Source organism: Herpailurus yagouaroundi, unplaced genomic scaffold (assembly GCF_014898765.1).
Source record: "Herpailurus yagouaroundi ecotype Mexico unplaced genomic scaffold, PumYag 141, whole genome shotgun sequence".
Taxonomy (NCBI): Eukaryota; Metazoa; Chordata; class Mammalia; order Carnivora; family Felidae; genus Herpailurus; species Herpailurus yagouaroundi.
In genome coordinates, this window is record NW_024412396.1 from 17321498 (window position 1) to 17347479 (window position 25982).

Sequence of the window (25982 nt, forward strand, 5' to 3'; positions counted from 1 at the left end):
ACACACACACACACACACACACACACACACACACACACACACACACACCACTAAAACAACAAAAATTCTAGATCTGTCGACAGTTAGAAGATATTATTAACCACATTTACCAATGTATATCCCTTATCAAAACTGCCAGATTTTAGGAGCTACTTCTATGTGTATGTAAGGTCAGAAAGAACAAGCAGATGTCAACCAATGACAGAGATTACTATGAAAGATTCACACAAAAGTAGGTTAGAGAATCAAAATAAGTATAATAAGACCAACACCTAATTTATTTTGGGCCTAGAGGGCTGTTTGTCACTTTTGCTGGCAAGCTTTCATATTCCAAGAAAAAGCCTTTTCTATCAAAAATGCCACTTTTTAAAAATGTTTACTTTTGATAGAGAGAGAGGAGAATGAGAATGAGTCGGGGAGTGGAAAGGGAGGGGGACAGAAGGTCTAAAAGGAGCTCTGCACTGACAGCAGAGAGCCCAATGCAGGTGTCAAACTCGTGAAGCTGCGAGATCATGACGTGAGCTGAAGTCAGACACTTAACAGACTCAGCCACCCAGACGCCCCAGAAATGCCAGTTCTCAATCAAATCACAGCTGTCAAAATTACCACCACCACAGAAAACACCAGTTTCCCAGTTTTTAGAGAAAATAAAAATGCTTTACTTCGGAAATTCTTTTTTTTAGTGTTTATTTATTTTGAGAGAGAGAGAGCGAGAGCGAGAGCGAGAGAGACAGAGAGAGAGAGAGAGAGCATGAGCGAGCGAGTGCATGAACAGGGCAGGGGCAGAAAGAGAGGGAGAAAGAGAATCCCACGCAGGCTCCATGCCCAGCAAGGAGCCCTATGCAAGGCTTGATCTCACAACCGTGAGATTATGACTGGAGCCAAAATTAAGAGTCAGACTCTCTTTTCCCCTTTGGATATTCTTTCCTGCTTTGTTGAAGATTAATTAAGCATATAAGTGTGGGTTTATTTCTGGGTTTTATATTCTGTTCCATTGCTCTGTGTCTATTTTTGTGCCAGTACTGTACTATTTTGATTACTACAACTTTGTATCATAACTTGAAGTCCAGAATTGTGATACCTCCAGTTTTGTTCTTTCTTAGGATTGCTTTGGCTATTCAGGGTCTTTTGTTGTTCCATACAAATTTCAGTGTTATTTGTTTAAGTTCTGTGAAAAATACTGTTGGTGTTTTGAGAATGATGTCAGTAACTCTGTAGATCGCTTTGGGTAATATGGACATTTTGACAATATTCTCATCCATGAACTTGGAATATCTTTCCATTTCTTAGTGTCTACAGTTTCTTTTATCAGTGTTTTATAGTTCATAGAGTATAGGTCTTTCATCTCTTTGGTTAAGTTTATTCCTAGGTACTTTATTCTTTTTGGTACAACTATAAGTAGTGTTTTTTTTTTTTTTTAATTTCTGTGACTTCACTTTTGTTGTCTAGAAACACTACCAATTTCTAGTTATTAATTTTGTATCCTGCCACTTTACTGAATTCATTTTTTCTAGTAGTTTTTTTTTGTGGAATCTTTAGGATTTTTCTATGTATAGCATCATGTCATCTGCAAATAAGTGACAGTTTAACAACTTCTTTACCAACATGGATGCCTCTCATTTCTTTTTTTGTGTGTGATTGCTATGCAATCCTTTATATTTCTGTGGTATCAGTTACTTCTTTCTCATTTCTGGCTTTATTTGGGTCTTTTCTCTTTTTTTCTTAATCAATCTAAGCGTTTGTCAATCTTGTTTATCTTTGCAAAGAACCAGCTCTTGAGTTTGCTTTTTTTTTTCCTTTTTCTTTTCTTTCTTCTTCTTCCTCTTCTTTTTCTTTCCCCTCTCCCTCCTCCTTCTTCTTCTAAGTCTCTATGTCATTTACTTCTGTCCTGATCTTTAGTATTTCCTTTCTTCTACTCACCTTGGGTTTTGTTTGTTCTCTTTCTAGTTCCTTTATGTGTAATATTAGATTGATTTTTTTTTCTTCTTAGGCCTATATTGCTATATACTTCCCTCTCCAAACTGCTTATGATGTGTCCCAGAGATTTTGGACTGTCGTGTGTTCATTTTCATTTGTCGCCATGTATTTTTTTTATTTATTCTTTGACTGCTTCATTGATCCCTTGGTTGTTTAGAGGTTATGTCGTTTAGTCTCGACATTTTTGTGGTTTTCCTGTTTTTTGTTTTTTTTCCCCTGTGATTCATTTCTAGGTTCATATTGTTGTGTTGGAAAAGATACATGGTATGATTTTGATCTTAAATTTATTGAGGCTTGTTTAATGGCCTAATATGTCATCTACTCTGGAGAGTATTCTATTTATACTTGAAAAGAATGTGTATTCTGTTGTTTTTATATGGAACGGTCTGTATATATCTGTTATGTCCAGATGGTACAATATGTCATATTGATTTTCTGTCTGGATGATCCATCCATTGATATAAGTGGAATGTTAAAGTCCTCTATTTTCTTGATGGATTGATCTCTTTATTATTATGTAATGCCCTTCTCTTATATTACAATCTTTGTTTAAAAGTCTATTTTGGGGGTACCTGGGTGGCTCAGTCAATTGAACATCCAACCGGTTCAAGTCATGATCTTGCAGTTCATGAGCTCGAGCCCCATATCGGGCTTGGCCCTGTCAGCCTGTCAGCGCAGAGCCCACTTCTCTGTCCGCACTCTCTGCCCCTCCCCTGCTTGTGCTCTCTCTCAAAAAAAGAGAAAAAAAAGTATTTTGTCTAAGTAATGCTACCCCAATTTTTTTTTTTTTCACTTTCATTTGCATGGTGAATGTTTCCTGTCCCTTCACTTTCAGTCTGTAAGCATCTTTAGGTCTGAGATGAGTCTCTTGTAGGAAGCAATATAGATGGATCTTACTGTTTTTATCCATTCTACCACTCTGTGTCTTTTGATTGGAGCATTTAGGCCACTTACATTTAAAGTAATGACTGATAAGTATATACTTACTACCATTTATTAAGTTTGTTTTCTGGTTGTTTTTGTAGTTCATTGTACTTTTCTGCTTCTCTTGTTCTGTGATGGATAAGTATCTCTAGTGTTGTATTTGGCTTTATTTCACTTTATTTTTAAAATTTTTTGCCTTATTTTTTTAACTTTGTTTTTTATTTTTAAAAATTTATATCACACTTAGTTAGCATACAGTGAAGCAATGATTTCAGGAGTAGATTCCTTAGTGCCCCTTACCCATTTAGCCCATCCCCCCTCCCAAAACCCCTCCAGTAACCCTCAGTTTGTTCTCCATATTTATGAGTCTCTTCTGTTTTGTCCCCCCTCCCTGTTTTTATGTTATTTTTGTTTCCCTTCCCTTATGTTCATCTGTTTTGTCTCTTAAAGTCCTCATATGAATGAAGTCATATAATTTTTGTCTTTCTCTGACTGATTTCACTTAGCATAATACCCTCCAGTTCCATCCACGTAGTTGCAAATGCAAGATTTCATTCTTTTTGTTTGCCGAGTAATACTCCATTGTATATATATACCACATCTTCTTTATCCATTCATCCACCGATGGACATTTGGGCTCTTTCCATACTTTGGCTATTGTTGATAGTGCTGCTATAAACATGGGGGTGCATGTTCCCCTTCGAAATAGCCTAGTAGTGCAATTGCTGGGTCATAGGGTAGTTCTATTTTTAGTTTTTTGAGGAACCTCCATACTGTTTTCCAGAGTGGCTGCACCAGCTTGCATTCCCGCCAACAATGCAAAAGAGATCCTCTTTCTCTGCATCCTCGCCAACATCTGTTGTTGCCTGAGTTGTTAATGTTAGCCATTCTGACGGGTGTACCGTGGTATCTCATTGTGGTTTTGATTTGTATTTCCCTGAGGATGACTGATGTTGAACATTTTTTCATGTGTTGGTTGGCCATCTGGATGTCTTCTTTGGAGAAGTGTTTATTCATGTCTTTTGCCCATGTCTTCACTGGATTATTTGTTTTTTGGGTATTGAGTTTGATAGGTTCTTTGTAGATTTTGGATACTAACCCTTTATCTGATATGTCATTTGCAAATATCTTCTGCCATTCTGTTGGTTGCCTTTTAGTTTTGCTGATTGTTTCCTTCAATGTGCAGAAGCTTTTTATTTTGATGAGGTCCCAATAGTTCGTTTTTGCTTTTGTTTCCCTTGCCTCCGGAGACGTGTTAAGTAAGAAGTTGCTGCGGGCAAGTTCAAAGAGGTTTTTGCCTGCTTTCTCCTCAAGGATTTTGATGGCTTCCTGTCTTACATTGAGGTCTTTCATCCATTTTGAGTTTATTTTTGTGTATGGTGTGAGAAAGTGGCCGAGGTTCATTCTACCACATGTCGCTGTCCAGTTTTCCCAGCACCACTTGCTGAAGAGACTGTCTTTATTCCATTGGATATTCTTTCCTGCTTTGTCAAAGATTACTTGGCCATACGTTTGTGGGTCCATTTCTGGGTTCTCTATTTTGTTCCATTGATCTGAGTGTCTGTTTTTGTGCCATATTTCACTTTATTTTTGGTGTATCTATCATAGGTTTTGGCTTTGTGGTTATCATGAGGTTCATACATGTCATCCTAAGTAAACAGCAGTCTACATTAACTTGATGGTCATTTAAGTTCAAACACATTCTTAAAAAAACAAACAAAAAACCCAGGAGTGCCTAGGTAGCTCAGTCAGTTAAGTGGCAGAGTCTTGATTTTGGCTCAGGTCATGATCTCATGGTTGTGAGATTGAGCCCTGTGTCGGGCTCGATGCTAGGCATGGAGCCTGTTTAAGATTGTCTCTCTCACACTGCCCCTACCCCATTCATGTGTGGGTACTTGTTCTTTCTCTAAAAAAAAACAAAACAAAAAAACCCACATTAGAGGGAATCAACAGTAATTTTTGAGGATGCAGAAGAACATCAGCAATCTGGAAGATAGAGTAATGGCACACAAGCTGAATCGCAAAAAGAAAAAAGAATTTTTTAAAATGAGGATAGATTAAGAGATCTCTTAGATAAAATCAAGTAAACAAACATTTGCACTATAGTAGTCCCAAAAGAAACAGAGAGAAAGGTGTAGAAACTTATCTGAAGAAATAATAACTGAAAACTCCCCTAAGGTAGGGAGGTAAATAGACTTCCATCTCCAAGAAACACAGAGAGTTCCAAACAAGATGAACCCAAAAGGTCCACACCACAGTGCATAATAATTAAAATGAGATCATGAGATCACGACCTGAGGCAAAATCAAGAGTTGAAGGCTTAACTGACTGAGCCACTCAGGCAGGCACCCCTTCTACTGTGTTTTTTACTTCAGTTATTGTATTAACCCTGTTTAAAATTACAATGATCTCTTTTTAGCATTTTAGTATTTTCTATATTTTTATTGAAGGTCTCACTGAGTTCTTCCATTTTTTTTTTTCCAACCCATTGAGTATCTTTATGATCATTACTTTAAGTTCTTTATCAGGCAGATTGTTGATCTCTGTTTCATTTAGTTCCTTTTCTGAGGTGTTTTTTTTTTTTCCCCCCTGTTCTTTCTTATAGAGCATATTCCTCTGTCTCCCGAGTTTGCTTGACTGTCTGTGTTTGTATGCATTAGGCGAAACAACTACTTCTCCTAAAGCTGAAGGAGTGGTCTTGTGTACAGTGTACCCTGAGCAGACTGTGTGTGCATTGGTGATTTTGCTGGTTGGGTGGAGCTGTGGCTGTATATGCCAGTAACTCTTTAATGCCATGGCATGTCTCTGTCTCTCTTGCTTTCTCTTGCCATTCTCTTTACCTTTGGTTTTTCAGTACCTGTTCAGTCCTTAGTTAGATCTTCTTCAGGAGGAACTGACCTATTAATAGGTGTAATTTGGAGGAAGTGAGTTCAAAGTCTTCCTACATTGCCATCTTCAACTGGGACAGAGAGAATAAATTTAAACTAGGTTTATGTAGCTTTTTTTTTTTATCATTATAAGAAGTTAAATCATTAAAATTTTTTTAATGTTTATTTGGTTTTTAGAGACAGAAAGAGACATAGCCAGTGAGTGTGAGCAGGGGAGGGCCAGAGAGCCAAAAGAGGGAGACACAGAATCCAAAGTAAGCTCCAAGCTCTGAGCTGTCATCAGAGTCTGAAGTAGGGCTTGAACTCATGAGCTGTCAGATCATGACCTAAGCTGAAATCGGACGCTAACCAACTGAGCCACCCAGGCGTCCCATAAGTTAATTCATTTTAAAATCATTACATAAACTAACAACCTGCACATTAGTAAAATTTGACAAGTTAATGTAAGGAGACTCTTTGGGATATTTCTGTTTTAGCTCCATCTATATAATATTTTTCAACATCCCAGCAATGTTCAAAACATGCCAGTCAAAGGCAATTTAAAAAAATTCTGTTGAGGGGATGGCCTGGGTGGCTCACTCCATTAAGTGTCTAACTTCGGGTCAGGTCATGATCTCCCAGTTCGTGGTTTGGAGCCCCATGTTGGACTCTGTGTTGATAGCTTGGAGCCTGGAACCTGCTTTGGATCCTGTGTCTCCCTCTCTCTCTGCCCCTCCCCTGCTCATGCTCTGCCTCTCTCTCTCTCAAAATAAACAAAGATTAAAAAAAAATTCTGGTGGGGTGCCTGTTCGGTCAGTTAAGCATCCGACTCTTGATTTCAGCTCAGGTCATGATCTCATGGTTTGTAAGTTCGAGCCCCTTATTGGGCTCGCTGCTATAAGTGCAGAGACTGCTTTGGATCCTCTGTCTCCCTCTCTTTGCCCCTATCTTCCATCCCCATCCCATCTATTTCAAAAATAAACAAACATATATAAAAAATTCTATTTGCAGCAATGCAATGGTAATAATCTTATTATAGTAAAATTAAAAATAATGCATAAACTTTCCATATGGAAATCATGTATGTGTTTATGTAATCATAAACACACATTAGAAGCTAGAATGATTTTTGGAATCATCAAATTCAATCATCTCTTTACAGATCAGGAAACTGAGGTGACTTGTCTAAGAGTGTAATACTAGTTAGGGCAGAGCTAAGTAGAGGACCTGGGTTCTGACTCCCATTTCATGTTGTTCCTTATAATTAAACCATGTCCTAGAATATAATTGTCTTTTTGAAAGTTATTATAAAAATTATAAGTGGCATATTTTAGAGTAGTATATGATGGCCATTTGTGGAAAAATGTTTTTAGGTACTTATTGTTCCACTCCAAATAAAGAAAATTTTAATTAAGTGATACAGAAAACAACAATTTACTTTTAAACCTAGCAAAACAAAACAAAAAACCCCACTGACAACTCAACAGCAGCCTTCAAGTGTATCATGTTGAAATCATATTATAGATCATATGGTGAAGGCAAGAAAACTGCATATAGCCTTCAGGCGGCTCATTATTGTTTCAGATGGTAAATAAGGGACTGAAAAGAACACCTAGGCAACAAAGTTAGAATAGAACATACTGAACCATGGCAATAAACAGATGACTCATTTTGAAGCTAAGAGACAATAGCAGTAACAAATCATTTGCGCCACATAATCCTTTTACTTAAATATGAAATCTGTGACCTATTTTATTTATGTATTCATTTATTTATTGCTGAGTCAGTGAATGAACTAAAGAAACAAACAGGGTTCTTTCCTGCCCAATGTACATAACATGCATTTGCTCAAAAGGCATGTAATAAAAACACTGGAAAAGTATTACAGTTAGTTACAAACTTTTTCTTTCATCTGAATCCTTCAAGTTAATTTAGCTCTGTTTCTATGGTAATAATAATAGGATACAATTTACTATCACCAGTCCCTCTCCAAGTCCTAAAGATGTGTTGTGAAAGTACAAAATCACATATAATGTTTGATAATCAATCTTCTGGAACATGCAAAAGACTGTACTATTGCCAAAAGATAATTTATTTCTTCAACTTAACTGCATTCTTCTTTAATCCTATTTCAAAAAACCAGAGCTGTCAGATCATTAAGTACTTATACCTTAGAAACTCAGCCTATACACTGTTCTACTGTTTGTTCATTCAATTATTAGAATATATATCGTGTGCCAATGATGTGAAAAATTATAGATAGCAGTTAAGGTCCATATGTCCATAAGTTTAGACTCTTGGCATAGAAATAAAGGTTTAAAAAAAATCAGGTGAGAATAAGGAATTATTAATAACTTTATTAATGTGTATAACTGGCATTGTGTTTATATAAAAAAAAGCCCACTACTTCCAGAGCTTCATACTGAGTGTGTAGTGTAAAATGACATCAATATGTTGGATTTGTTTTAAAACACTTAAGATAAAAGAAAGCAAATGTGGCAAAATCCTTAATGACTGAATCTGAATGATAGGTTCTTTGTGTGTATTTTTTGTGTGTGTTCGAAAATTTCATTAAAAGAGTTAGAAAATCAGGCAGTCATTTCTCTGTGTAACTGGCAAGTTCACGTTACTCTGTGCCTCAGTTTCACCATCTGTAAAATAGGAATAATAATGGTACATATCCTTATGGTTGCTTAATATTGCTGTTTCTCTGGGAAAATTAGTTTAGCATTTTAGGGGAACACATGTATTCAGCTCTTTGCAGTGCTGGCAATACAACTGGGTCTTACCGAGCCCCATGACTGTAGTGGTGACTCTAATACGAGTTTGGTATCAGGAGGGTGTTAGGCTTGAGAAGGTGGGTATAAGCTATGGAGGAGCAAAGTCTCTTGCTTCAGGTGATTACCTTTCTCCTTTGCCTTTAACCAAAATAGTCCTTTTGAGGTTTATAAGAATGAGATTCTTTTTTGAAGTTACTAGCAACATCTGAATAAAAGGTAGTTCAATTCTGCTTTGTTTCTTCCCTTTTCCCAGATTAAGAGATGTAAAAGAAGAAGAGTACACATGAGGAATGTCTGGGTAGGAAAACAGATTTATCTGGGCCTATGGTTACAGGTGATGAGACTAGTGATTTGGGGCAAAGGGAAGGAAGAATCCTTGTGTAGAGCACTACCTGCTTTTTCCTTTCTACTTAGTCCTACCATCTTGAGCCCATAGCTCATATGAGGGCCAGATGTAAGCAAATTCAAAGAAGTAATGGGTTTACATGAAGCAGGAAATGAGGGAGGAGAAAAGAGGGAAAGGAAAATTCCAAGTGACTGCAGTAAGGGAGACCAGGAAGTTTCTGGGGCAATTCAACAGACTGACTCAAATTTACATAAGAACTATATGAACAGGGCACTGTTTGAAAGTACTTCGCGGTACAAGGAGTTGAATACCAAAGATAAGCCATATTTTCAGAAAGTAAACTGTTCACACGCTGGGTATTTTCTTTTTTAAAGAAAGTACAAACCATTAATGCAAAAGGAAAACAAAATGAGTAAAAATGGCCAAAGGAAAAATATGTTTAGACATATTTAGGGAGTAGCAATTAAAAGGGCATTATAATATTAGCTGGACAATTATGTCTAATTTCTTATACTTACATTCTCCTTCTAGAAGGCCTCCAGATAAAAATATACAATCAGACTACTCATCACTTTCACTGCTCCCACACTGGTCCACAGCACCATCATCCCTTGCCTGGATCATTGCAAAGGCCTCCTGACTCAGCCTGTTGCTTCTACCCTTGTCCTGCTACAAACGATTTCCAACACAGCATCTAGAATGTTCCTTTTTTTAAAAATCTTTTGAGTATGGTTGACCCACAATATTACATTAGTTTCAGGTGTACAAAACAGATTCAACTTCTCTATATGTTATGTTATGCTCACCAAAAGTATAGTTACCATGTCACCATACAATGCTATTACAGCATCACTGACTATATTCCCTATGCTATGCCTTTTATTCCCATTACTTATTCATTCCATAACTGGAAACCTGTATTTCCTACTCTCCTTCATCCATTTTACCCATTCCTCTATCCCCCTTCCCTCTAGAAACCATCAGTTTGTTCTGTTAGAATGTTCCTTTTGAAATAGTATATATGTCACTCCTCAGTTCAAAACTTTTTCATGGCTCCTCCTCTTAGAGTAAAAGTCAAAGTCTTTATAAGAGCCTAATAAAGGGCTACTGATTTCCACATCACCATTCCCCATAGGTGGCGGGCAGTGTTCTATATTCCAAGGCATTTTCTGCTATCATACTTAAGCACTCCCTTGGTCAAAGTCCCGCAGTTGAGTTCCTCCATTTAGCTGCTACTTACTCCAAGAATGACTTTCCAGAGAGACACAGAAGGCTGCTCCCTCCCTTACTTCTTTCAAATACTATTTCAGTGGTTGCGATGTTTCTTAAATTCCCTTATTTTACACAGCAACACTCCTTTCTACTTCCACCATTCCCATTTCCCTTCACTGCTTCATTTTGCCTCACTGCATGTATTATGAACTATGATACTATATATTTTACTTACTTGTTTTTTTGTCTTTTTTTTTTTCCCCACTAGAATATGCTCTATGATGGCAGGACTCTTTGACTACTGTTGTATCCCTGGTTGCTACAACAGGGCCTGGCATTCAATAAATACTTGTTGAATAATATATTTACCTTAGTTCATGACAAAAATTAGGGTCTATTTAGCTATACCTAACATATTACAAATTTAGGGTACAGATGTACATTAGGTACAAGATGCATTAGGAATGCCTCTAAAATATCATATTTGCCAGAAAAGTGAAACTTCTTTTCTCAAACCAGTTATATGCACTTTTAAAAAGTTTATTTATTTATTTTGAAGAGCGAGAGCTGGAGGGAGTGGCAAAGAGAGAGGGAGAGAGAGAATCCCCAGCAGGCTCTGGATAGTGCAGAGGCCTGACATGCGGCTTGATCCCATGACTGTAAGATCATTACCTGAGCAGAAGTCAAGAGTCAGACACTTAACCAAATGAGCCACCTAGGTGCCCCTGCATTTATCTGCATTACCTTTTCAACCATAGTTAAATGGACATACAATTTTAATATACGTATTTAAATTGTATGTTTTACAAAACATATATGCATATTAAAATTTCATGAAAAGGGCTAGTTTTCTTTTTAGCATAAGAATTTCCCTATGAATTAAACAACCATGAGAATTTTTGACAGCCTTTTATAAAAACCTACACATATATAAGCATATCTTTAAGATATTATGGGTCTGGTTCCAGATCATCACAATAAAGCAAATACCATAATAAAAAGCTAAGTCAAATGAATTTTTTGGTTTCCCAGTCAGTGCATATACAAGTTATTTTTATGCTATACTGTAGTCTATCAAGTACACAAGAGTATTATGTCTAAGTGTACATGCCTTAATTATAAAATAGTTTATTGCTGAGGCACCTGGGTGGCTCGGGTCATGCTCTCATGGCTTGTGAGTTGGAGCCCTGTGGCTGGCTCTGTGCTGACAGTTCGGAGCCTGGAGCCTGCTTCCCATTCTGTGTGTCTCTCTCTGCCCCTCTGTGCTCATGCTCTGTCTCTCTCTCAGAAATAAACAAACATTTAAAAAAAATTAGAAAAAAAAAACTTTATTGTTAAAAAATGCTAACCATCATCTGAGCTTTCACCAAATGTTTTTACTGGTGGAGAGTCTTACCTCCATGCTGATGGCTGCTGACTGATCAGGGTGGTGGTTGCTAAAGGATAGGGTAGATGTGGCAATTTCTTAAGACAATAAAGTTTGCTACATCAATTGACTCTTCATTGCACAAATTATTTCTCTTTAGTATGCAATGCTGTTTGATAGCATTTTATCCACAATGGAGTCAATCCTCTCAAACCATCCTGCTTTATCAACGAAGTATGTAATATTCCAAATCCTCTGTTGTCATTTCAATAATCGTGACAGCATTTTCATCAGCAGTAGATTCTATTTCAAGAAACCACTCTCTTTGCCCATCCATAAGAAGCAACTCTTCATTCATTAACGTTTTATCATGAGTTTGCACTAATTCAGTCACATCTTTATGTTCCACTTCTAATTCTAGTTCTCTTGCTATTTCCACCACATCTGCAGTTACTTCCTCCACCAAAATCTTGAACCCCTTAAGGTCACCCATGAGGATTGGAATCAAGTTCTTCCAAACTCCTTTAATGATGGTAGTCTGACCTCTTCTCATGAATTATGAATGTTCTTAATGACACCTAGAGTGGTGATTCTTTTCCAGGTTTTCAACTTACCCTGTCCAGATTATCAGAGGAATCATGATTTATGGCAGTTATAGCCTTATAATATATATATATTTAAAAATAGTATGGCTTGAAAGTCAAAATTACTCCTTGGGCTACAGAATGGATGCTGAACTACCAGTCATGAAAACAACATTAATTTCATTGTACAATTCCATTAGAGTTCTTGGGTGAACAGGTACATTGTCAATGAACTATTTCTTTTAAGTTTATTTATTTATTATGAGAGAGAGAGAGCACAAGTGGAGGAGAGAGAGAATCCCAAACTGTCAGTACAGACAGAGCCAGATGTGGGACTTGAACTCAGGAACTGTGAGATCATGACCTGAGCTGAAGTTGGCTGCTTAACTGACTGAACCACCCAGGCGCCCCAATGAGTTGTAATATTTTGAAAGGATTTTTTTTCCCCTCTGAGTAGTAGGTCTAACCAGTGGGCTCAAAATATTCAGCAAACCATGTTGTAAACAGATATGCTGTTCATTTAGGCTTTGCTGTTCCATTTACAGAGCACAGGTAGAATAGATTTACTATAATTTTCAAAGGCTCTAGGATTTTTAGAATAGTCAGTGAGCACCGTTTTCAACTTAGATGTCATCAGTTTCATTAGCCCCTGATAAAAGAGCCAAGCTGTCTTTTGAAGCTTTGAAGCGAGGCAATGACTTCTCCCTCCCTAGCTCTGAAAGTCTTAGATGGCATCTTCTCCCAACAGAAGGCTGTTTTGTCTATGTTGAAAATCTGTTGCTTAGGGTAGCCATCTTCATTAATTATCTTAGCTAGATCTTCTGGATAACTTGCTACATGCTTCTACATCAGCAATTGCTACTATACCTTGCACCTTGATGTTATGGGGAAGGCTTTTTTCCTTAAATGTCATGAACCAACTTCTGCTAGTTTCAAAGTTTTCTTTTGTACCTTCTTCACCTCTCTCAGCCTTCACAAAACTGAAGAGAGTTAGAGCCTTGTTCTGGATTAGGCTTTGGCTTAAGGGAATGTGGCTGTTTTTATCTTCTATACAGACCACTAAAACTTTCTCCTTATCAGCAATAAGGCTGTTCCACTTATCATTTGTGTGTTCCCTGGGATAGCACTCTTAATTTCCTTCACTAACTTTTCTTTGGTATTCACAACTTGGCTAACTATTTGGCACAAGACGTCTAGCCTTTGGTCTGTCTTGGCCTTTGACATGCCTTCCTCACTAAGCTTAATCATTTTTAGCTTCTGATTTAAAGCGAGAGAAGGGCACTTGGGTGGCTCAGTCATTGAGTGTCTGACTTTAGTTCAGGTCATGATCTCATGGTTCATGAGTTTGAGACCTGCGTGGGGCTCTCTGCTGTCAGCACAGAGCCCACTTTGGGATCCTCTGTCCCCCTGCCTCTCTGACCCTCCCTCTTCATTCTCTCTTTCTCTAAATAAATAAACTTAAAAAAAAAAAGTTAAAAAAAATAAAGGAAGAGGCATGTGATTCTTCCTGTCACTCAGGGCCATTTCAGAGTTATTAATTGGCCTAATTTCAATACTGTGGTATCTCAGGGATTCAGGGAGGCCCGAGGAGAAGGAAAAAGGCTAGGGAATGGCTGGTAATTGGAGCAGTCAAAACACACAACATTTACTGATTAAGTTTGTTGTCTTATATGGAAATGGTTTGTGGCACCCTAAAATAATTACAATTGTAACATCAAAGATCACCGACCACAGATCACCATAACAAATCTAATTATCATGAAAAAGTTTGAAATATTGTAAGAATTACCAAAATGTGACACAGAGACACAAGGTGAGCAAGTGCCGTTGGAAAAATGGTGCCAACAGACTTGTTCAATGTGGGGTTGCCACAAAATGTCAATCTGTAAACACAAAAACAAAAACAACACATCTGTGAAGTGCAATAAGAAGCAAAGCACAATAAAACAAGGTATGCCTGTGGATTCATTGAGTTAGTTCAGGGAATGCTTTGAAAATAATATTAACCACCTATGAGCCTAAGAAATATTCCTCAAGGTCTGACTACAGAGGCCAGAAAACCTTTTATCTTTTCCTGGGATTTCTGTTGGACTGTTTAATATAACTGGGACCCCAAAATTTCTGGTATCTTGGTCATAATGACCTTATTGTTCTCTCTTTTGTGGTTCAGAATTGGGGAACTTCATTAGTGGCAATAACTACTATATTTCCTTCCATTTCAGAAGCTCCAAATTATTTCTTTGATGTAAAAAAATAGTATCAGTGGAAAAATGCAAAACATACCCACCCTAAATTAAAGTTAATACAGCCAAGTCTAATGAACTATGGCAAAAGGGAATACATAAAAACTTGGTACTTCAAAGAAATGTTCTTAAAAAGGTTAAAACCTTTCCCAGTGCTGTAAAGGGGCTCATAAAATGTAACATTTTACTTTTCTAACTGGATAAAAGTTAAAATAATCTACATCACTGCACGAAATTCTTTCAGGTCAATTCTTTTCTTAGTCCATGTTTAATACCAAGTATGTTTGTATCCACATAACACTTTTGGTAACATATTTCCTTCTCTCACAAATGCTAATGAATGATCATAGCCAAAAGAAACAAACAAAAACAAACAAACACTTTAGCGAACAGTGGTCCAATATAACTCTCTGTCATCATGGCAATACTCTTCCATGTTGTCCAATAATGGTAGCCAGTAGCTACACTGGGCTACTGAGCACTTTTAAAAAAAAAAAAAAATTTTTTTTAATGTTTATTTATTTTTGAGACAGAGAGAGACAGAGCATGAATGGGGGAGGGTCAGAGAGGGAGACACAGAATCGGAAGCAGGCTCCAGGCTCTGAGCTGTCAGCACAGAGCCCGACGTGGGGCTCGAACTCACAGACAGTGAGACCATGACCTGAGCCAAAGTCGGACGCTTAACCAACTGAGCCACCCAGGCGCCCCTTGAGCACTTGAAATGTGGCTACTGTGCCTAACTAATCTTTAATTTTAAGAAATTAAAAATTAAAAAGCTATAAAAAAAGCTATATGTGACTAGTGGCTTTCAAACTATACAGCACAATTTTAGGGACCTGAAGTAAGTCATCGGCCTATAATAGTATTCTTTATTAGCTTTATTAGGATCCATTAACTAAAAGCAATCTTCTAGCACTTGTTTACAATTCACTTACTCAATTACCTTCTAAGAATCACCATCATCCTTACATCCCAGAGATTACAGACAACAAAAGCTTAAGACTGACGTTTAAAATTGCTATTGAACATGCTATTTATTAAAAGTTCATTTTAACAATACTAAGGACAAGAAATCAGTGATTCTTACAGAGAATAATGTCCTCTTGACTGTACTTCCAAAATACATTCTACATCCATCCACTTTTCTTCATCTCCATTGTCTCCAACCATACTCTAAGCTACCATCATGTCTGCCTAGTTTATTGTAAAAGTTTCCCAAGTCTCCTCGCATCATCTCTTGTTCTCTCGTATAGTTCATTCATTACACAGCAACCAGAGTGATTGTCTTAAAAGCCAAATTAGATCACATTACTCTTGCCCTTAAATATTTCTTGGTGACTTCTTTTATTCTTAGAATGTAGCTCAAACTTCATTCCACAAGCCCACATAACCAACTCCATCTCTTCCTCCCTCTACAACTCAGACAGCATCTTGACAACCCTCCCACTTTCATTCTCATGGTCCTGCCATAATTTCCTACTGTTCCATCACATCAAAAATTTGTCTGGCCTAAGGCTTTGGTGTTTAATTTTTTTTTTTCCTGTTTAATTTGGTATTTGCTCAAATCTTCAGATGGGTGACTTCTGTCACTCATATTGCATCTCAAGTGTTGCTTTTTGGACAGGTTTTCCCTTGCCATCTAGTCACTATTACATAGTCTTCTTTTACATTTAGATTTTATTTTATTTCACACCTGAAATAATCTTTCTTTCATTTATTGTTTCTTTCTCTTCTAGAATGTTGAGTCCATGACAATGTGAGTTTGTTTTCACTGTTTAGCACCTAGTAGGCTCTCAATATTTGGAGGAAAAAACAGATTTTTTTTTAATAGCTATCATTTAGGCCCTATGTATATTGATCAAGTGGGGTGAACTCTTCCAAGGCTGCCTCAGAACTAACATATTAAAATGAAAATAATTTAATCACTTCATTCAAAAGCTGCTCTACAGCTTCATTTAACACAGAAAAAATAATATTTTACTTTGGCAGTCCTTTGCTTTATTTCCTATCCTCCATCTATCAGTTCTCAGTCATTGTAAGAATGTATCTATGGACTACAAAGAACCCTAATTCTCAGCAGCTCTCTGAGGAGGTTAGTTTCTTTAACAGGATAGTCTCCTCATTTCTCAATGACCTTGAGGCTATCCCTATGGAACCACTTTAATTTGTCAGTTTTAAGGTAAGGAGTCTGTTGGGTATGCATCATCTCACCTCTCTTCTCTATGGGCAACCGTCTCTTGGACACGGTACACCGGTCAGAGTCCCAATATATGTTAATATTTATTCTTCAAATGGGCTTCTTTAAGTGAATAATAAAAGCTCTCACAAGTAAGATGCTATTATTACATGTATTTACTACACTATGGTGGGGGAAAATATTTCAAGAAAAATAAGGCTGAGGATTGTTGAACACAACATCTTCAAAGGTATTTCCTACTGTCTTAGATAACAATATGAAATGTCCAAAGAATTTTTAACCTAATTTAAGATGTATTTTTAAATGGCCTGTTTTTGGATTTTGGTAGACTGATGTTGAGAAAACAATACCAAGTGTTAAGACTCTTCTTCCCTGAACATGCCAAATCAATACAACCAGATCTATTATTAATAGATCTTTTACTAGTGAGAGGTTATATAAGCAGACATAACCATGAAATGGTCAATCTACATACATGTAGTTGGGAGCTGTAGCCGAGATTTTTAAGAGGAAAATTACCCTCGTATAAAATCTCTCTGGCCTACTGTGGTACTCATCTTTAAAAAAAGTACTTCCCCCAATTTAGAATTTCATACAAAGTAAATTATAAAATACTTACACAGTCTAGAAAAGCATAAACTAGATCATGGCAATGAACCTATGCCTGCTGTTTAGAAATAAGTATTTTTAGTATCTTAGTCTATTAGCTATTATCATTAATTTTATTGTCCATGAACTCTCATTTTTCCCAAGTAGTCAAACGAGCACTACTCAATAACTAGATTAAATCCGAAAAGTGGTATCTGAGTTGTTTTGAACTTTTAAGAACAATTTCTTACAGAACTGCAGAAGAAATTCTGCCTATTTAACTTATAATACAGATGAATGAGAAATACCTCCTGTATTTCTGTTCTTCTTTCCGTTTCTTACAATAATGGCAGATATTGTAGCCTCCTGAAGGGAAGGGAGCTCTGAAACCTGGAGGACTGTGTTTTACCCTTTGAGAGACATTTCTGGACATCCTTGATCTTCGTGAGTTGTTCCTAACACCTAAGATACCTATAAAGAGGCTACGGTCACTCTGAGAGTACATGTGCATATAAAACCCAGGAATCAAGCAAAAACCAATACCAATTATCCTCTTGGAAGAGTACCCTTGAAAAGTTCCCACAATCCAAGGTTATAGTTTTAGTTCTTTTCCTGGGGTGCATGAAAATAACTGGAACACAACAAAATAACTGTCTGAGTTGTGTAAATTATATAAAGGAATTTACCACAAAGATTGGAAGCATAATACTTGTGAACTGGTGGGTTTCAAACCCCCTTTGGTACTTACAAAATGGCAGATATTGTAAAGCAAAACCACTGTAAATTTAAGTTGGAAGTGTAAAGAACAATATTAAATGTTCCTTTTTTTCATTAGTTGTTAAATTTAATGTTTTTGGAAAGACCAAAAAACTCTAAATAAAATGGTTTTCTTCTTTACTGACCCTGAGTCTGTAGGTTAAGTGCTTACAGAAGGAAATAAGTACAGACTTTACCAGAATTACCAAATAAGCAACTTGATCTAAAACATTTTCAAATTTGTTACAATTTAAAGAAAACTAGTCCCATTTATGCTTTTAACATTCATGTTAGTACTTTTAATATTACTAAAATATCTCCAGACATTTTCAAAAATAAAGGTTAAATTAACTTATTTCCAAGCACATAGTTTATTTTAAAAAAACTTTGAAATATCATTAGTACAGATAATATATATAATAACACTATACTTTGATTCCAGACACATACAATGAATGTGCTACCAAGCAGCACAACACACAGCACCATCCGTATAGTAAATGACAAGAATACCTTAAAATCAGGGATGACAGTGTGCTATATTTGTACAGAAGTGATAGATAAACCAAAAGGGCAGGCATGAGGTGGCAATATACACAGGTAGATTAGGATGCTAATAAAGGTGGTAGGTACACTTGTATTTGTCAATTATATCTCAATAAGGCTGAAAAAAAAAAAAACCCAAAAATCCAGCAGTGGTAAGGGAAGTAGGGAGAGAAGAATTAACAAAAGGAAGAGGTGATATATCACGATTTTGCCTATATAACGTTATCCATGCATCCAACCAACCAGTTATTACAACACTTAAAAGGAACTAGGTACTATGTAAGGCTTGATCATACTTGGACCAAAGGCACACAATTTTTTTTTTTTTTTGGATGGTTGCTCAGAAGTGCCATCTGATCTCAGAACAGAAAAATCTAATTAGTGCTCACTGAATTCACTTCCACTCTTGGTCTCATCAGTATTTTAAGCGCTCACTGACTGAATCTTTTAAACTCTGGGTCGTTTGGTCCTCTAGCCATACATTCAACTGAGAGTCTCTAATTTACAGCTTCAAACAGCCTCTCTTGCTACATCCAATCAATGTACGAAAATGTTATGGCTTGATGTGAAAAGCTGGGGAAATACACAGGCCACTGGAAAGATGGAGCCATGCTCCAGGAACAACTTGGAGCTTTCTGCTTACCTCCCACTCTTGACTCAGACACAGTATATCTATATCTATCTACCTAGCATTAAATCAGCATCTTCTCTCAACCCTGTTCAACATAATTCATGCTGTTCAACACAATTCATTTATTGCAAAAGGAAGGACACTGCTCTTGTAGAAAATGCTGTATGACAATGCATTTATCACTTGACCCTGTTAAGCGTCAGTTTCCTTTCTATAAAATAGGATTAATAGCTGCCTTGCCTAACTCACAGGGTCACTGAAAGGATCAAATAAGATAATGTACTCGTAAACTGCTAAACGATCATTACTATGAAAGTTGCTCCTTTTGGAACTTTTGAACTTTTTTCCAACTCATAGTTTAATTGTAAGGTTGGTTAGAATATCCAGATACAAAAAACTAATAGGATTTTGGAAAGGACAACAGGCAAATAAAGGAAATTGCTGATAAAGATAATAAGTCAGAAAACAGGAAGTTAGTCCCAGAATGACAGTCAAGTCCTGATGCAAAACCAGGCCAGTTATGTGCTTACTCTTTGCAGATACTGGCCAGTTCCCCTAGCACACGCAAACACTAAGCTGTACTGTGCTACTTTTAGGTGAATCACTGGGGATAAATTGAGTCTGGAAGTGCAAGGGGAGGGACTTCCAACCCTGATGATCAGGCTCTTCCCCCACCCCTCTAACAAACACTCCTACTCTTTGTGCCTGGCCCAGTTAATGAAAACTATTCCTGGTAAGAAAATGGCTGTCAAAGATTTCTTTTACGCAGTCTTGTAACTATGAGACACCAGCTGTATACCTACTTCTTCCCCCACTACGAACTATCTTGAATGGACAGGTTCAGGGTCAGAAACACTGGGTTATGTTTTGTTTTTCTCAAGACTCATTCACAGGCCTCACCCTCCAAGCTTCAGTTCTCTCATCTGTAAAATGAAGAATGACGGCGCCTGTCAGCTTCATCCCAGGGCCACCGAGAGGATGAATGAGACAGTGCCTGGAAGGCGCCAGAAGTGATGTCTCACAAACACCAAGTCCATCAATGTTTATAAAGTGTTATGAAGAGTCCCGTTATGACCTCTCGCCTAAAAGAAATCGCCGGGTTGGAAGTGACACCCGCAGTCACTGAAGAAAGAAAGCAACGCTAAAGCTGCCAGGCGTATCCTCACTGAATCTTTTTCGGGGCGAGAGGGAGGAAGCGACACGGGGCCCCCGGAGAGGGGGAGGGTGAAAAGGAGGATGAATGGAGGTCCATGATGAGCCTACCTGTTGTTCCGGATGCTGACCAGCACGCACAGTACCAGCTCTAAGTAGGTGCGCAGCACTTCCAGCCAACGGGTTGAGAGCTGCAGGGCCTCGACTTCTTCCCCGCCAGTCCCAGGATCCGCGCCGCCTCCGTCGCCTGGGCCGCCGCCACCGCTCAGGTAATTCTCGGCGGCGAACTCAACACGCAGCTCTCGCACGAACCAGCCGCACTTGCGCATGAGGAATTCGAGCCGAGGCTGCTCCGCGGGGGAAACGCGGAGGCAGATGCGGAGCTGGGGCCACAGAGCAGGGTAGAAGAGGCACTCGCGCCAGTGCGAGCAGGAAGCCGAGGCCCGCAGCCGGTCAGGCGCGGGCAGGAAGGAGAAGATGTGCACGATCAGCTCGCTGGGCAGCGACGCGGCGCCTGCCGCCTGCCCGCACAGAGCCATCCGGCCCCGCCGCCGGCTGCCAGCCCCAGGCCGTCCCCGCAGTCCCCGGAGCAGCCCCCGCAGCCGTCGCAGCTGCTGCAGCCGCAGCCGCTGCCGCCGCCACCGCGCCACCCGGGCGGCCCCGGCTCGGGTTCGAGCTCCCGGCGGTCGGGGCTGCGGCACTGACAAGAACAACAACATCAATGACAAGGAAGAAGGGGGCGGAACCGCCGTGGGTCTCGGCTGAACCAAATGCAACAGAAATTGCGGAGAGGGGGGAAGGCCTCTGCGGGTGTGGCTTCTAGATAGCCAGCTTCTGGCTCCTTAAACTCTACTCACGCGTGTCCAAAGTCTATACACTCAGTAACTTCAAAACGCTCGCCTGTAATGTTTAGCGCCTCGGAAGCGGCAGGACTTTTCCTAAGGAAACGGCACCCCTCCCCGCGCCTGGACGCGGAGGCAGAGCAGTGGTAGAAGCTGAGTTTGACGTCACCAGTGGTGGGAGGAGCCGGAGAGGCTGAGCACGACTTCCGGAAGAGGGGAGCGCCCAGTTGCCGGCAGGGAAGGGAGATGCTGCACGTGACTCTTGACGCACGAAGGCCGGCGGGGCGGGGCGGGAAGCGCGGTTGGTTCCTGCGCTAGGCGGCTCGTCCCAGCTCCTGGCGGCGACTGAGCCCCGTCAAGAGTGTAAGTTAGTTAATTTGGGCGTTCAGGCTGTGGAAGTGGAGGAACTAGGGTCAGTACGAGGGGTCGTGATGCTTCTCATTCTAAGTTTCTTAGTTCTTGGGCTAAGGACTCAGCCAGAGTGCCAGCGTGCGAGGTGTTTCTCAGCCGATCCATCTGCCCAGAGTATTGTTAAAAGAGTTTCTGAGATTTCTGAGAGAGAGCCACTAAGCAGAGGGAGGCGGGTGGACTCTCGGGCTAACTTGGACGGGCTGTGTCGGGAGAGGAGTAACTCGGGGCGGGGCGGCGCGGCGCGGCCGGGAGCCCAGAACAAGGCCGAAGGTGGACCTTCCCTACTGGTCGCATCGTGCAGGTGACCTCCGCGCACACCTGGTCTGTGGGGAAGGAGTGAGGACAGCGCCACCCTTTGGATTTTGAGGGAGAGGGGGAAGAAAAGGCAGTGAGGTCTGGTTAGATGATTTATTAGCCTCTTCAGGGTTTGAGGGAGTCTCTGAGTTCCCCATTGTGAGATTTAAAGGCCCCACTTGAAAAGAAGCTTGTGGTTATGATAAAGGTTTTCTTTAGTTTGGCGCCCCTAATTTGAGAGAAGGGTTTTTGAATAAGTGTCCCATTTTACTTGATCACAACTTGGGAAGTAGTTAACTGGTTGTAAGGGGCGGTGAAGTCAGAAAGGAGTAAGTGATTTTATGTAATAATTGAGGATTGCTTTAGTGAGGCTGCCGCTTCAGAGCCTTAGCTACGATCTTGGAACAGCCGTGTTCTTCTGTGGTAAACACCAAGAAGCTGTTCTACTAGATTATTTTTAACTTTTTGAGGGCACAGCTCTCCGTTCATGCGGCTTCGATGGTTTTTGGTGCCTTGCACGTACCATGTTGCTAACGATATCGTGTTGTGACCTCTGAGTTCTTTTCTGCTGAGAAAAAAAGCTATCATTCATCGTAGGTCACTTCTCAACCTCTGTATGGAAGTGATCTTTCTATGTAATTATTATACCTTATGAATACATTAATGAACACTTAATGGAAACAGCAGTGAGTTAGGAAGTTGAGACTTGGATTTTAATTTTTTATTTCGTAAACATTGAAATATTTTGAAGTGAACATAGACCTCTAGATAGATATTCCACTTCTAAGTCCGTCAGTATGCATCTCCATAAAAACATATTAACTCTATAGCAGAAATATCAGTTTTAATTATAACATCTTAATGTTATGTAATATTCTAATATCTAATATTCTGTGTTTTCAGATTTATCCATTTGTCTCCCAATTGACCTTTACAGCTGTTTTATACAGACCATAATCCAATTAAAGACCACACTTTTTTTGTGTGTGTATTTCAAGTCTCTTTTAATCTAGAATAGTCATCCCCCCAACACATTTTTTTTCTTTCTGATTAGCTAAAGAGAGGAGACTTACTATCCTGTAAAATATCTCCCTTCTATAATTGACTACTTTCTCTTGGTGTTAAGCTTACCTCTTTAGTGCTTGAATTTCTAATAAACCTAGACATTAATGCTAAAGGCTTGATAATGTTGGTGACATCATGATCTCCCTCCTAAATTTATGTATTTTGTTTTGTTTTTCTCCTTAAAACAAAGTAATCTATGAGGTGTTATTTTGCTTCCTAAAAATGTCTAACTCCCCTATCACTTAATGGACTTAACAATAATTGATAATTCTCGCCCAATAATTTTATTAGGGGTTGCAAAATGATAGTTTCTAATTCTTTCATTCCATCTGAATTTATTAATTTGCATTCTTCTGTAAAGTAGAAGCTTACTTTTATAAGCTGGCGACATTTACTTACCCCGAAATACACCCTCTGTTGGAAAGTTAAAAAAAATGTTTAGTTCTTTGATTACCAATTTTGAAAGTAAGTTTTAGGGCCTCAAAGAGTGACAAATTTTGAGTTTTTGTAGCTTTAACTTTTCTGAATGTCATACACTTGTTGATTTTTGTTATATTTTAATCAATTTTTGATTCTCAAATTTTGATGCTTCTAGAACATGTCTCAAAGAATTCTGTGTAATTATTATAATTAAAAAAATTCCTTGAACATTTTTTAGTAGATGTAACACTGGACTGAGTTGGAGCATGAGGCTAGGTTTTGATCTTTTTTGCTTTTGCCATGATCTAGCTAGGTGACCTTTAAACAGTTTGCTTAACCTCTTTGGGCCTCATTTTCTCCGTCTGTACAAATAGAGAGTTTTGGCAAGGTTCCCTGCAGCTCTGATATTTTCTGACTTAAATAAGAAGACAAAACTTATTTAGATAAGTTGTACATTACAAAAGTCACGCATTTAAAGTATACAAGTCAGTGATTTTTAGTAATTTTACCAAATGGTGCAGCCATCACTGTAAATTAGTTTTAGAACATTTTCATCTCTTTAATAAGATTCCTCATGCCCATTTACAGCTAATTTCCAGTCTTATCCTCAGATAGCTACTAATGTCCTTTTTGTGTCTATAAATTTGCCTTTTCTGACCATTTCATGTTAATAGAATTATGTAATACCTGATCTCTTGTGTCTTGCTTCTTTCACTTAGTGTAATGTTTTTGAGGTTCATTCATGATGTAACGTGTCATTAATCTATTCCTTTGTATTGCTGAATAGTATTCCACTTTATGAATTTTTTTTTAATCTACCCATTCACCAATTGATGGACATTTAGTTTCCCAGATTTTGGTGATTATGAATGTTTCTGTGAATATTCATATGCAAGACTTTTGTGGATACATATTTTCATTTGTCTTGGGTAGATACCTATGAAAGTGATAGGTTGTATGGTATAGTTCTATGTCTGACTTTTTGAGAAACTGCCAAAGTGTTTTCCAAAGTGGCTGTTATCATTTTTCCATACTAGAAGCAATGTATGAGGGTTTCCAGGCTCTGATTTTTGATGATCTGGAGATATTCTGATTGATTTGAGATTATTTTTCCTTATTCTTAGCATTTTGCTAGCAACAAACTACATTTTCCTCAGATACCATTAATTCTTAGTTTTAATCAGTGGGAATAGTTCCTAAAGGAAATAAAAGTAGATCAATCTGTTATAAAATAAAATTGAGTTTCTTAGTGTTTTTAAAAAAAATTTTTTTTACTTTCATATTAAATGAAGAATGGTAGTTATACTATTATTAATGAAAATAAGCTAAGACACAAATTAATAAGATATGGTCTTGCCTAGTTATAATAATAAAACTATATTCCAATGATGGCATATAATTTATTAATCTGACATCTTTAATATTATCAGTTCAATCTTTATTGAGTATGTATATTCTTAGCATGTTAATAGAGTTAGATTATTTCTCTTGACATTTATGTATACTATACTTGATAAAGTATAAACTATTTTTGATAGAATAACAAAACTGACTTTATATCAGCAGAATGAAATTGCATTGCATGAAGTTATCATGTCTGAGCTAGGATTCAAAGTGTGGGAAGAAGTAATGACGTTATAAAGCTCATAAGTACTCAGTAGTACTAAGCTTCTAGTTCCAAAAGTGGCACATTGTCACTATAGCAACTACCCATACTTATTTGGATCTGAAACCCAGGCAACAGATAGTGGATAAGACTGTATATCAAGATAGATAATGTGCTCTGGTGGGTTGATTGGTCTGGTCTGTTGATGGTCAAGTATTTGTACCATTTTTCTTATGTTTATTATGATTGATTCAAGTTTCATGAAGTTATCTTAATTTGTATTAATGTGTTTTTTTGGAGAGAAATTAAACATTCAGTATTCTTATTGTATTCTTTTCTAACATGCCAAGCATAGTGCTTTTTCCAATTAGGTTATTAGGATATTAAATATATTTGTACTGTAGCTCTTTCTCCATTATTATTTGGCAAGTTGTCAAACAGTAGTTATAAAAATATAACTTTTATTTTGAATCACTTGCAATATTATAACAGAAAAAAATACCATGACAGATTTTATTTTAGCTACATCATGAAAAGGTGACTAAGGGTACCAATAAACATGCAAATTGCCTAAAGACAAGCATCTTTTGAAAAAATGTTTTTTTTCTAAACAAGGTCTGGGTTTCAGACACTGTTGGCAAATGGAGATAACATAATTTCCTTCCAATTATCTCTTAACATGCATCCATAAATTTACTTAGAGGCACAGGAACCTCCTGACCTCCTGGGAAAATAGAATTGGGAACCCGATTCCTTTCTCTCCACCCTGTCTGATGGATTGGAATAGTTCCTGGTGAGGTCATATTACAGGAAAAAGATGGATTGAAGGGAATTTGTCTTAGGGCAGGGAAAGTCTGCCCTGATGAACTGACTGCAAGACAAAGGATCACATTTATTTTTTCCCTAATTTTTTCCCAAATTTTCAGAAATTTGTTGTGCAAGTTTGTGAATTGGAAGATCTATATCAATAAAGCAGAAATTAATAGCACATATTCTAAGAGACAAACAGTGAGAGAAGAATTGGGTCTTGAGCAATGTGGTAGTAAGTGGGGAGGACTCTAACTTACCAGAGGATGCTTCCCCCATTGGGAAGGTGGAAGGTTTTTAGATTTTCAGAAGACACTAACATACTATTTTTTTTTTTTTCAACGTTTATTTATTTTTGGGACAGAGAG

The 25982-nt window shown here is 38.1% G+C and overlaps 1 protein-coding gene across 3 annotated transcripts in view; it reads right to left on the minus strand.

Annotated features, from left to right (window-relative positions):
* FBXO33 (F-box protein 33) overlaps positions 1-21153 on the minus strand; it is a 42983-nt gene extending 21830 nt beyond the window's left edge. For 2 of the 3 annotated variants that reach the window (XR_005790848.1, XM_040477017.1), the window contains exon 1: positions 20281-21150. Coding sequence is in view for 2 of the 3 variants with exons in the window: in XM_040477017.1 (XP_040332951.1) it covers positions 20281-20888 (608 nt within the window). In the remaining variant the exon portion in view is untranslated. Of the gene's footprint in view, positions 1-20280 lie in introns of all 3 variants that reach the window. The other variant, XM_040477018.1, reaches the window with a different exon arrangement.
* Positions 21154-25982: the final 4829 nt, after the last annotated feature.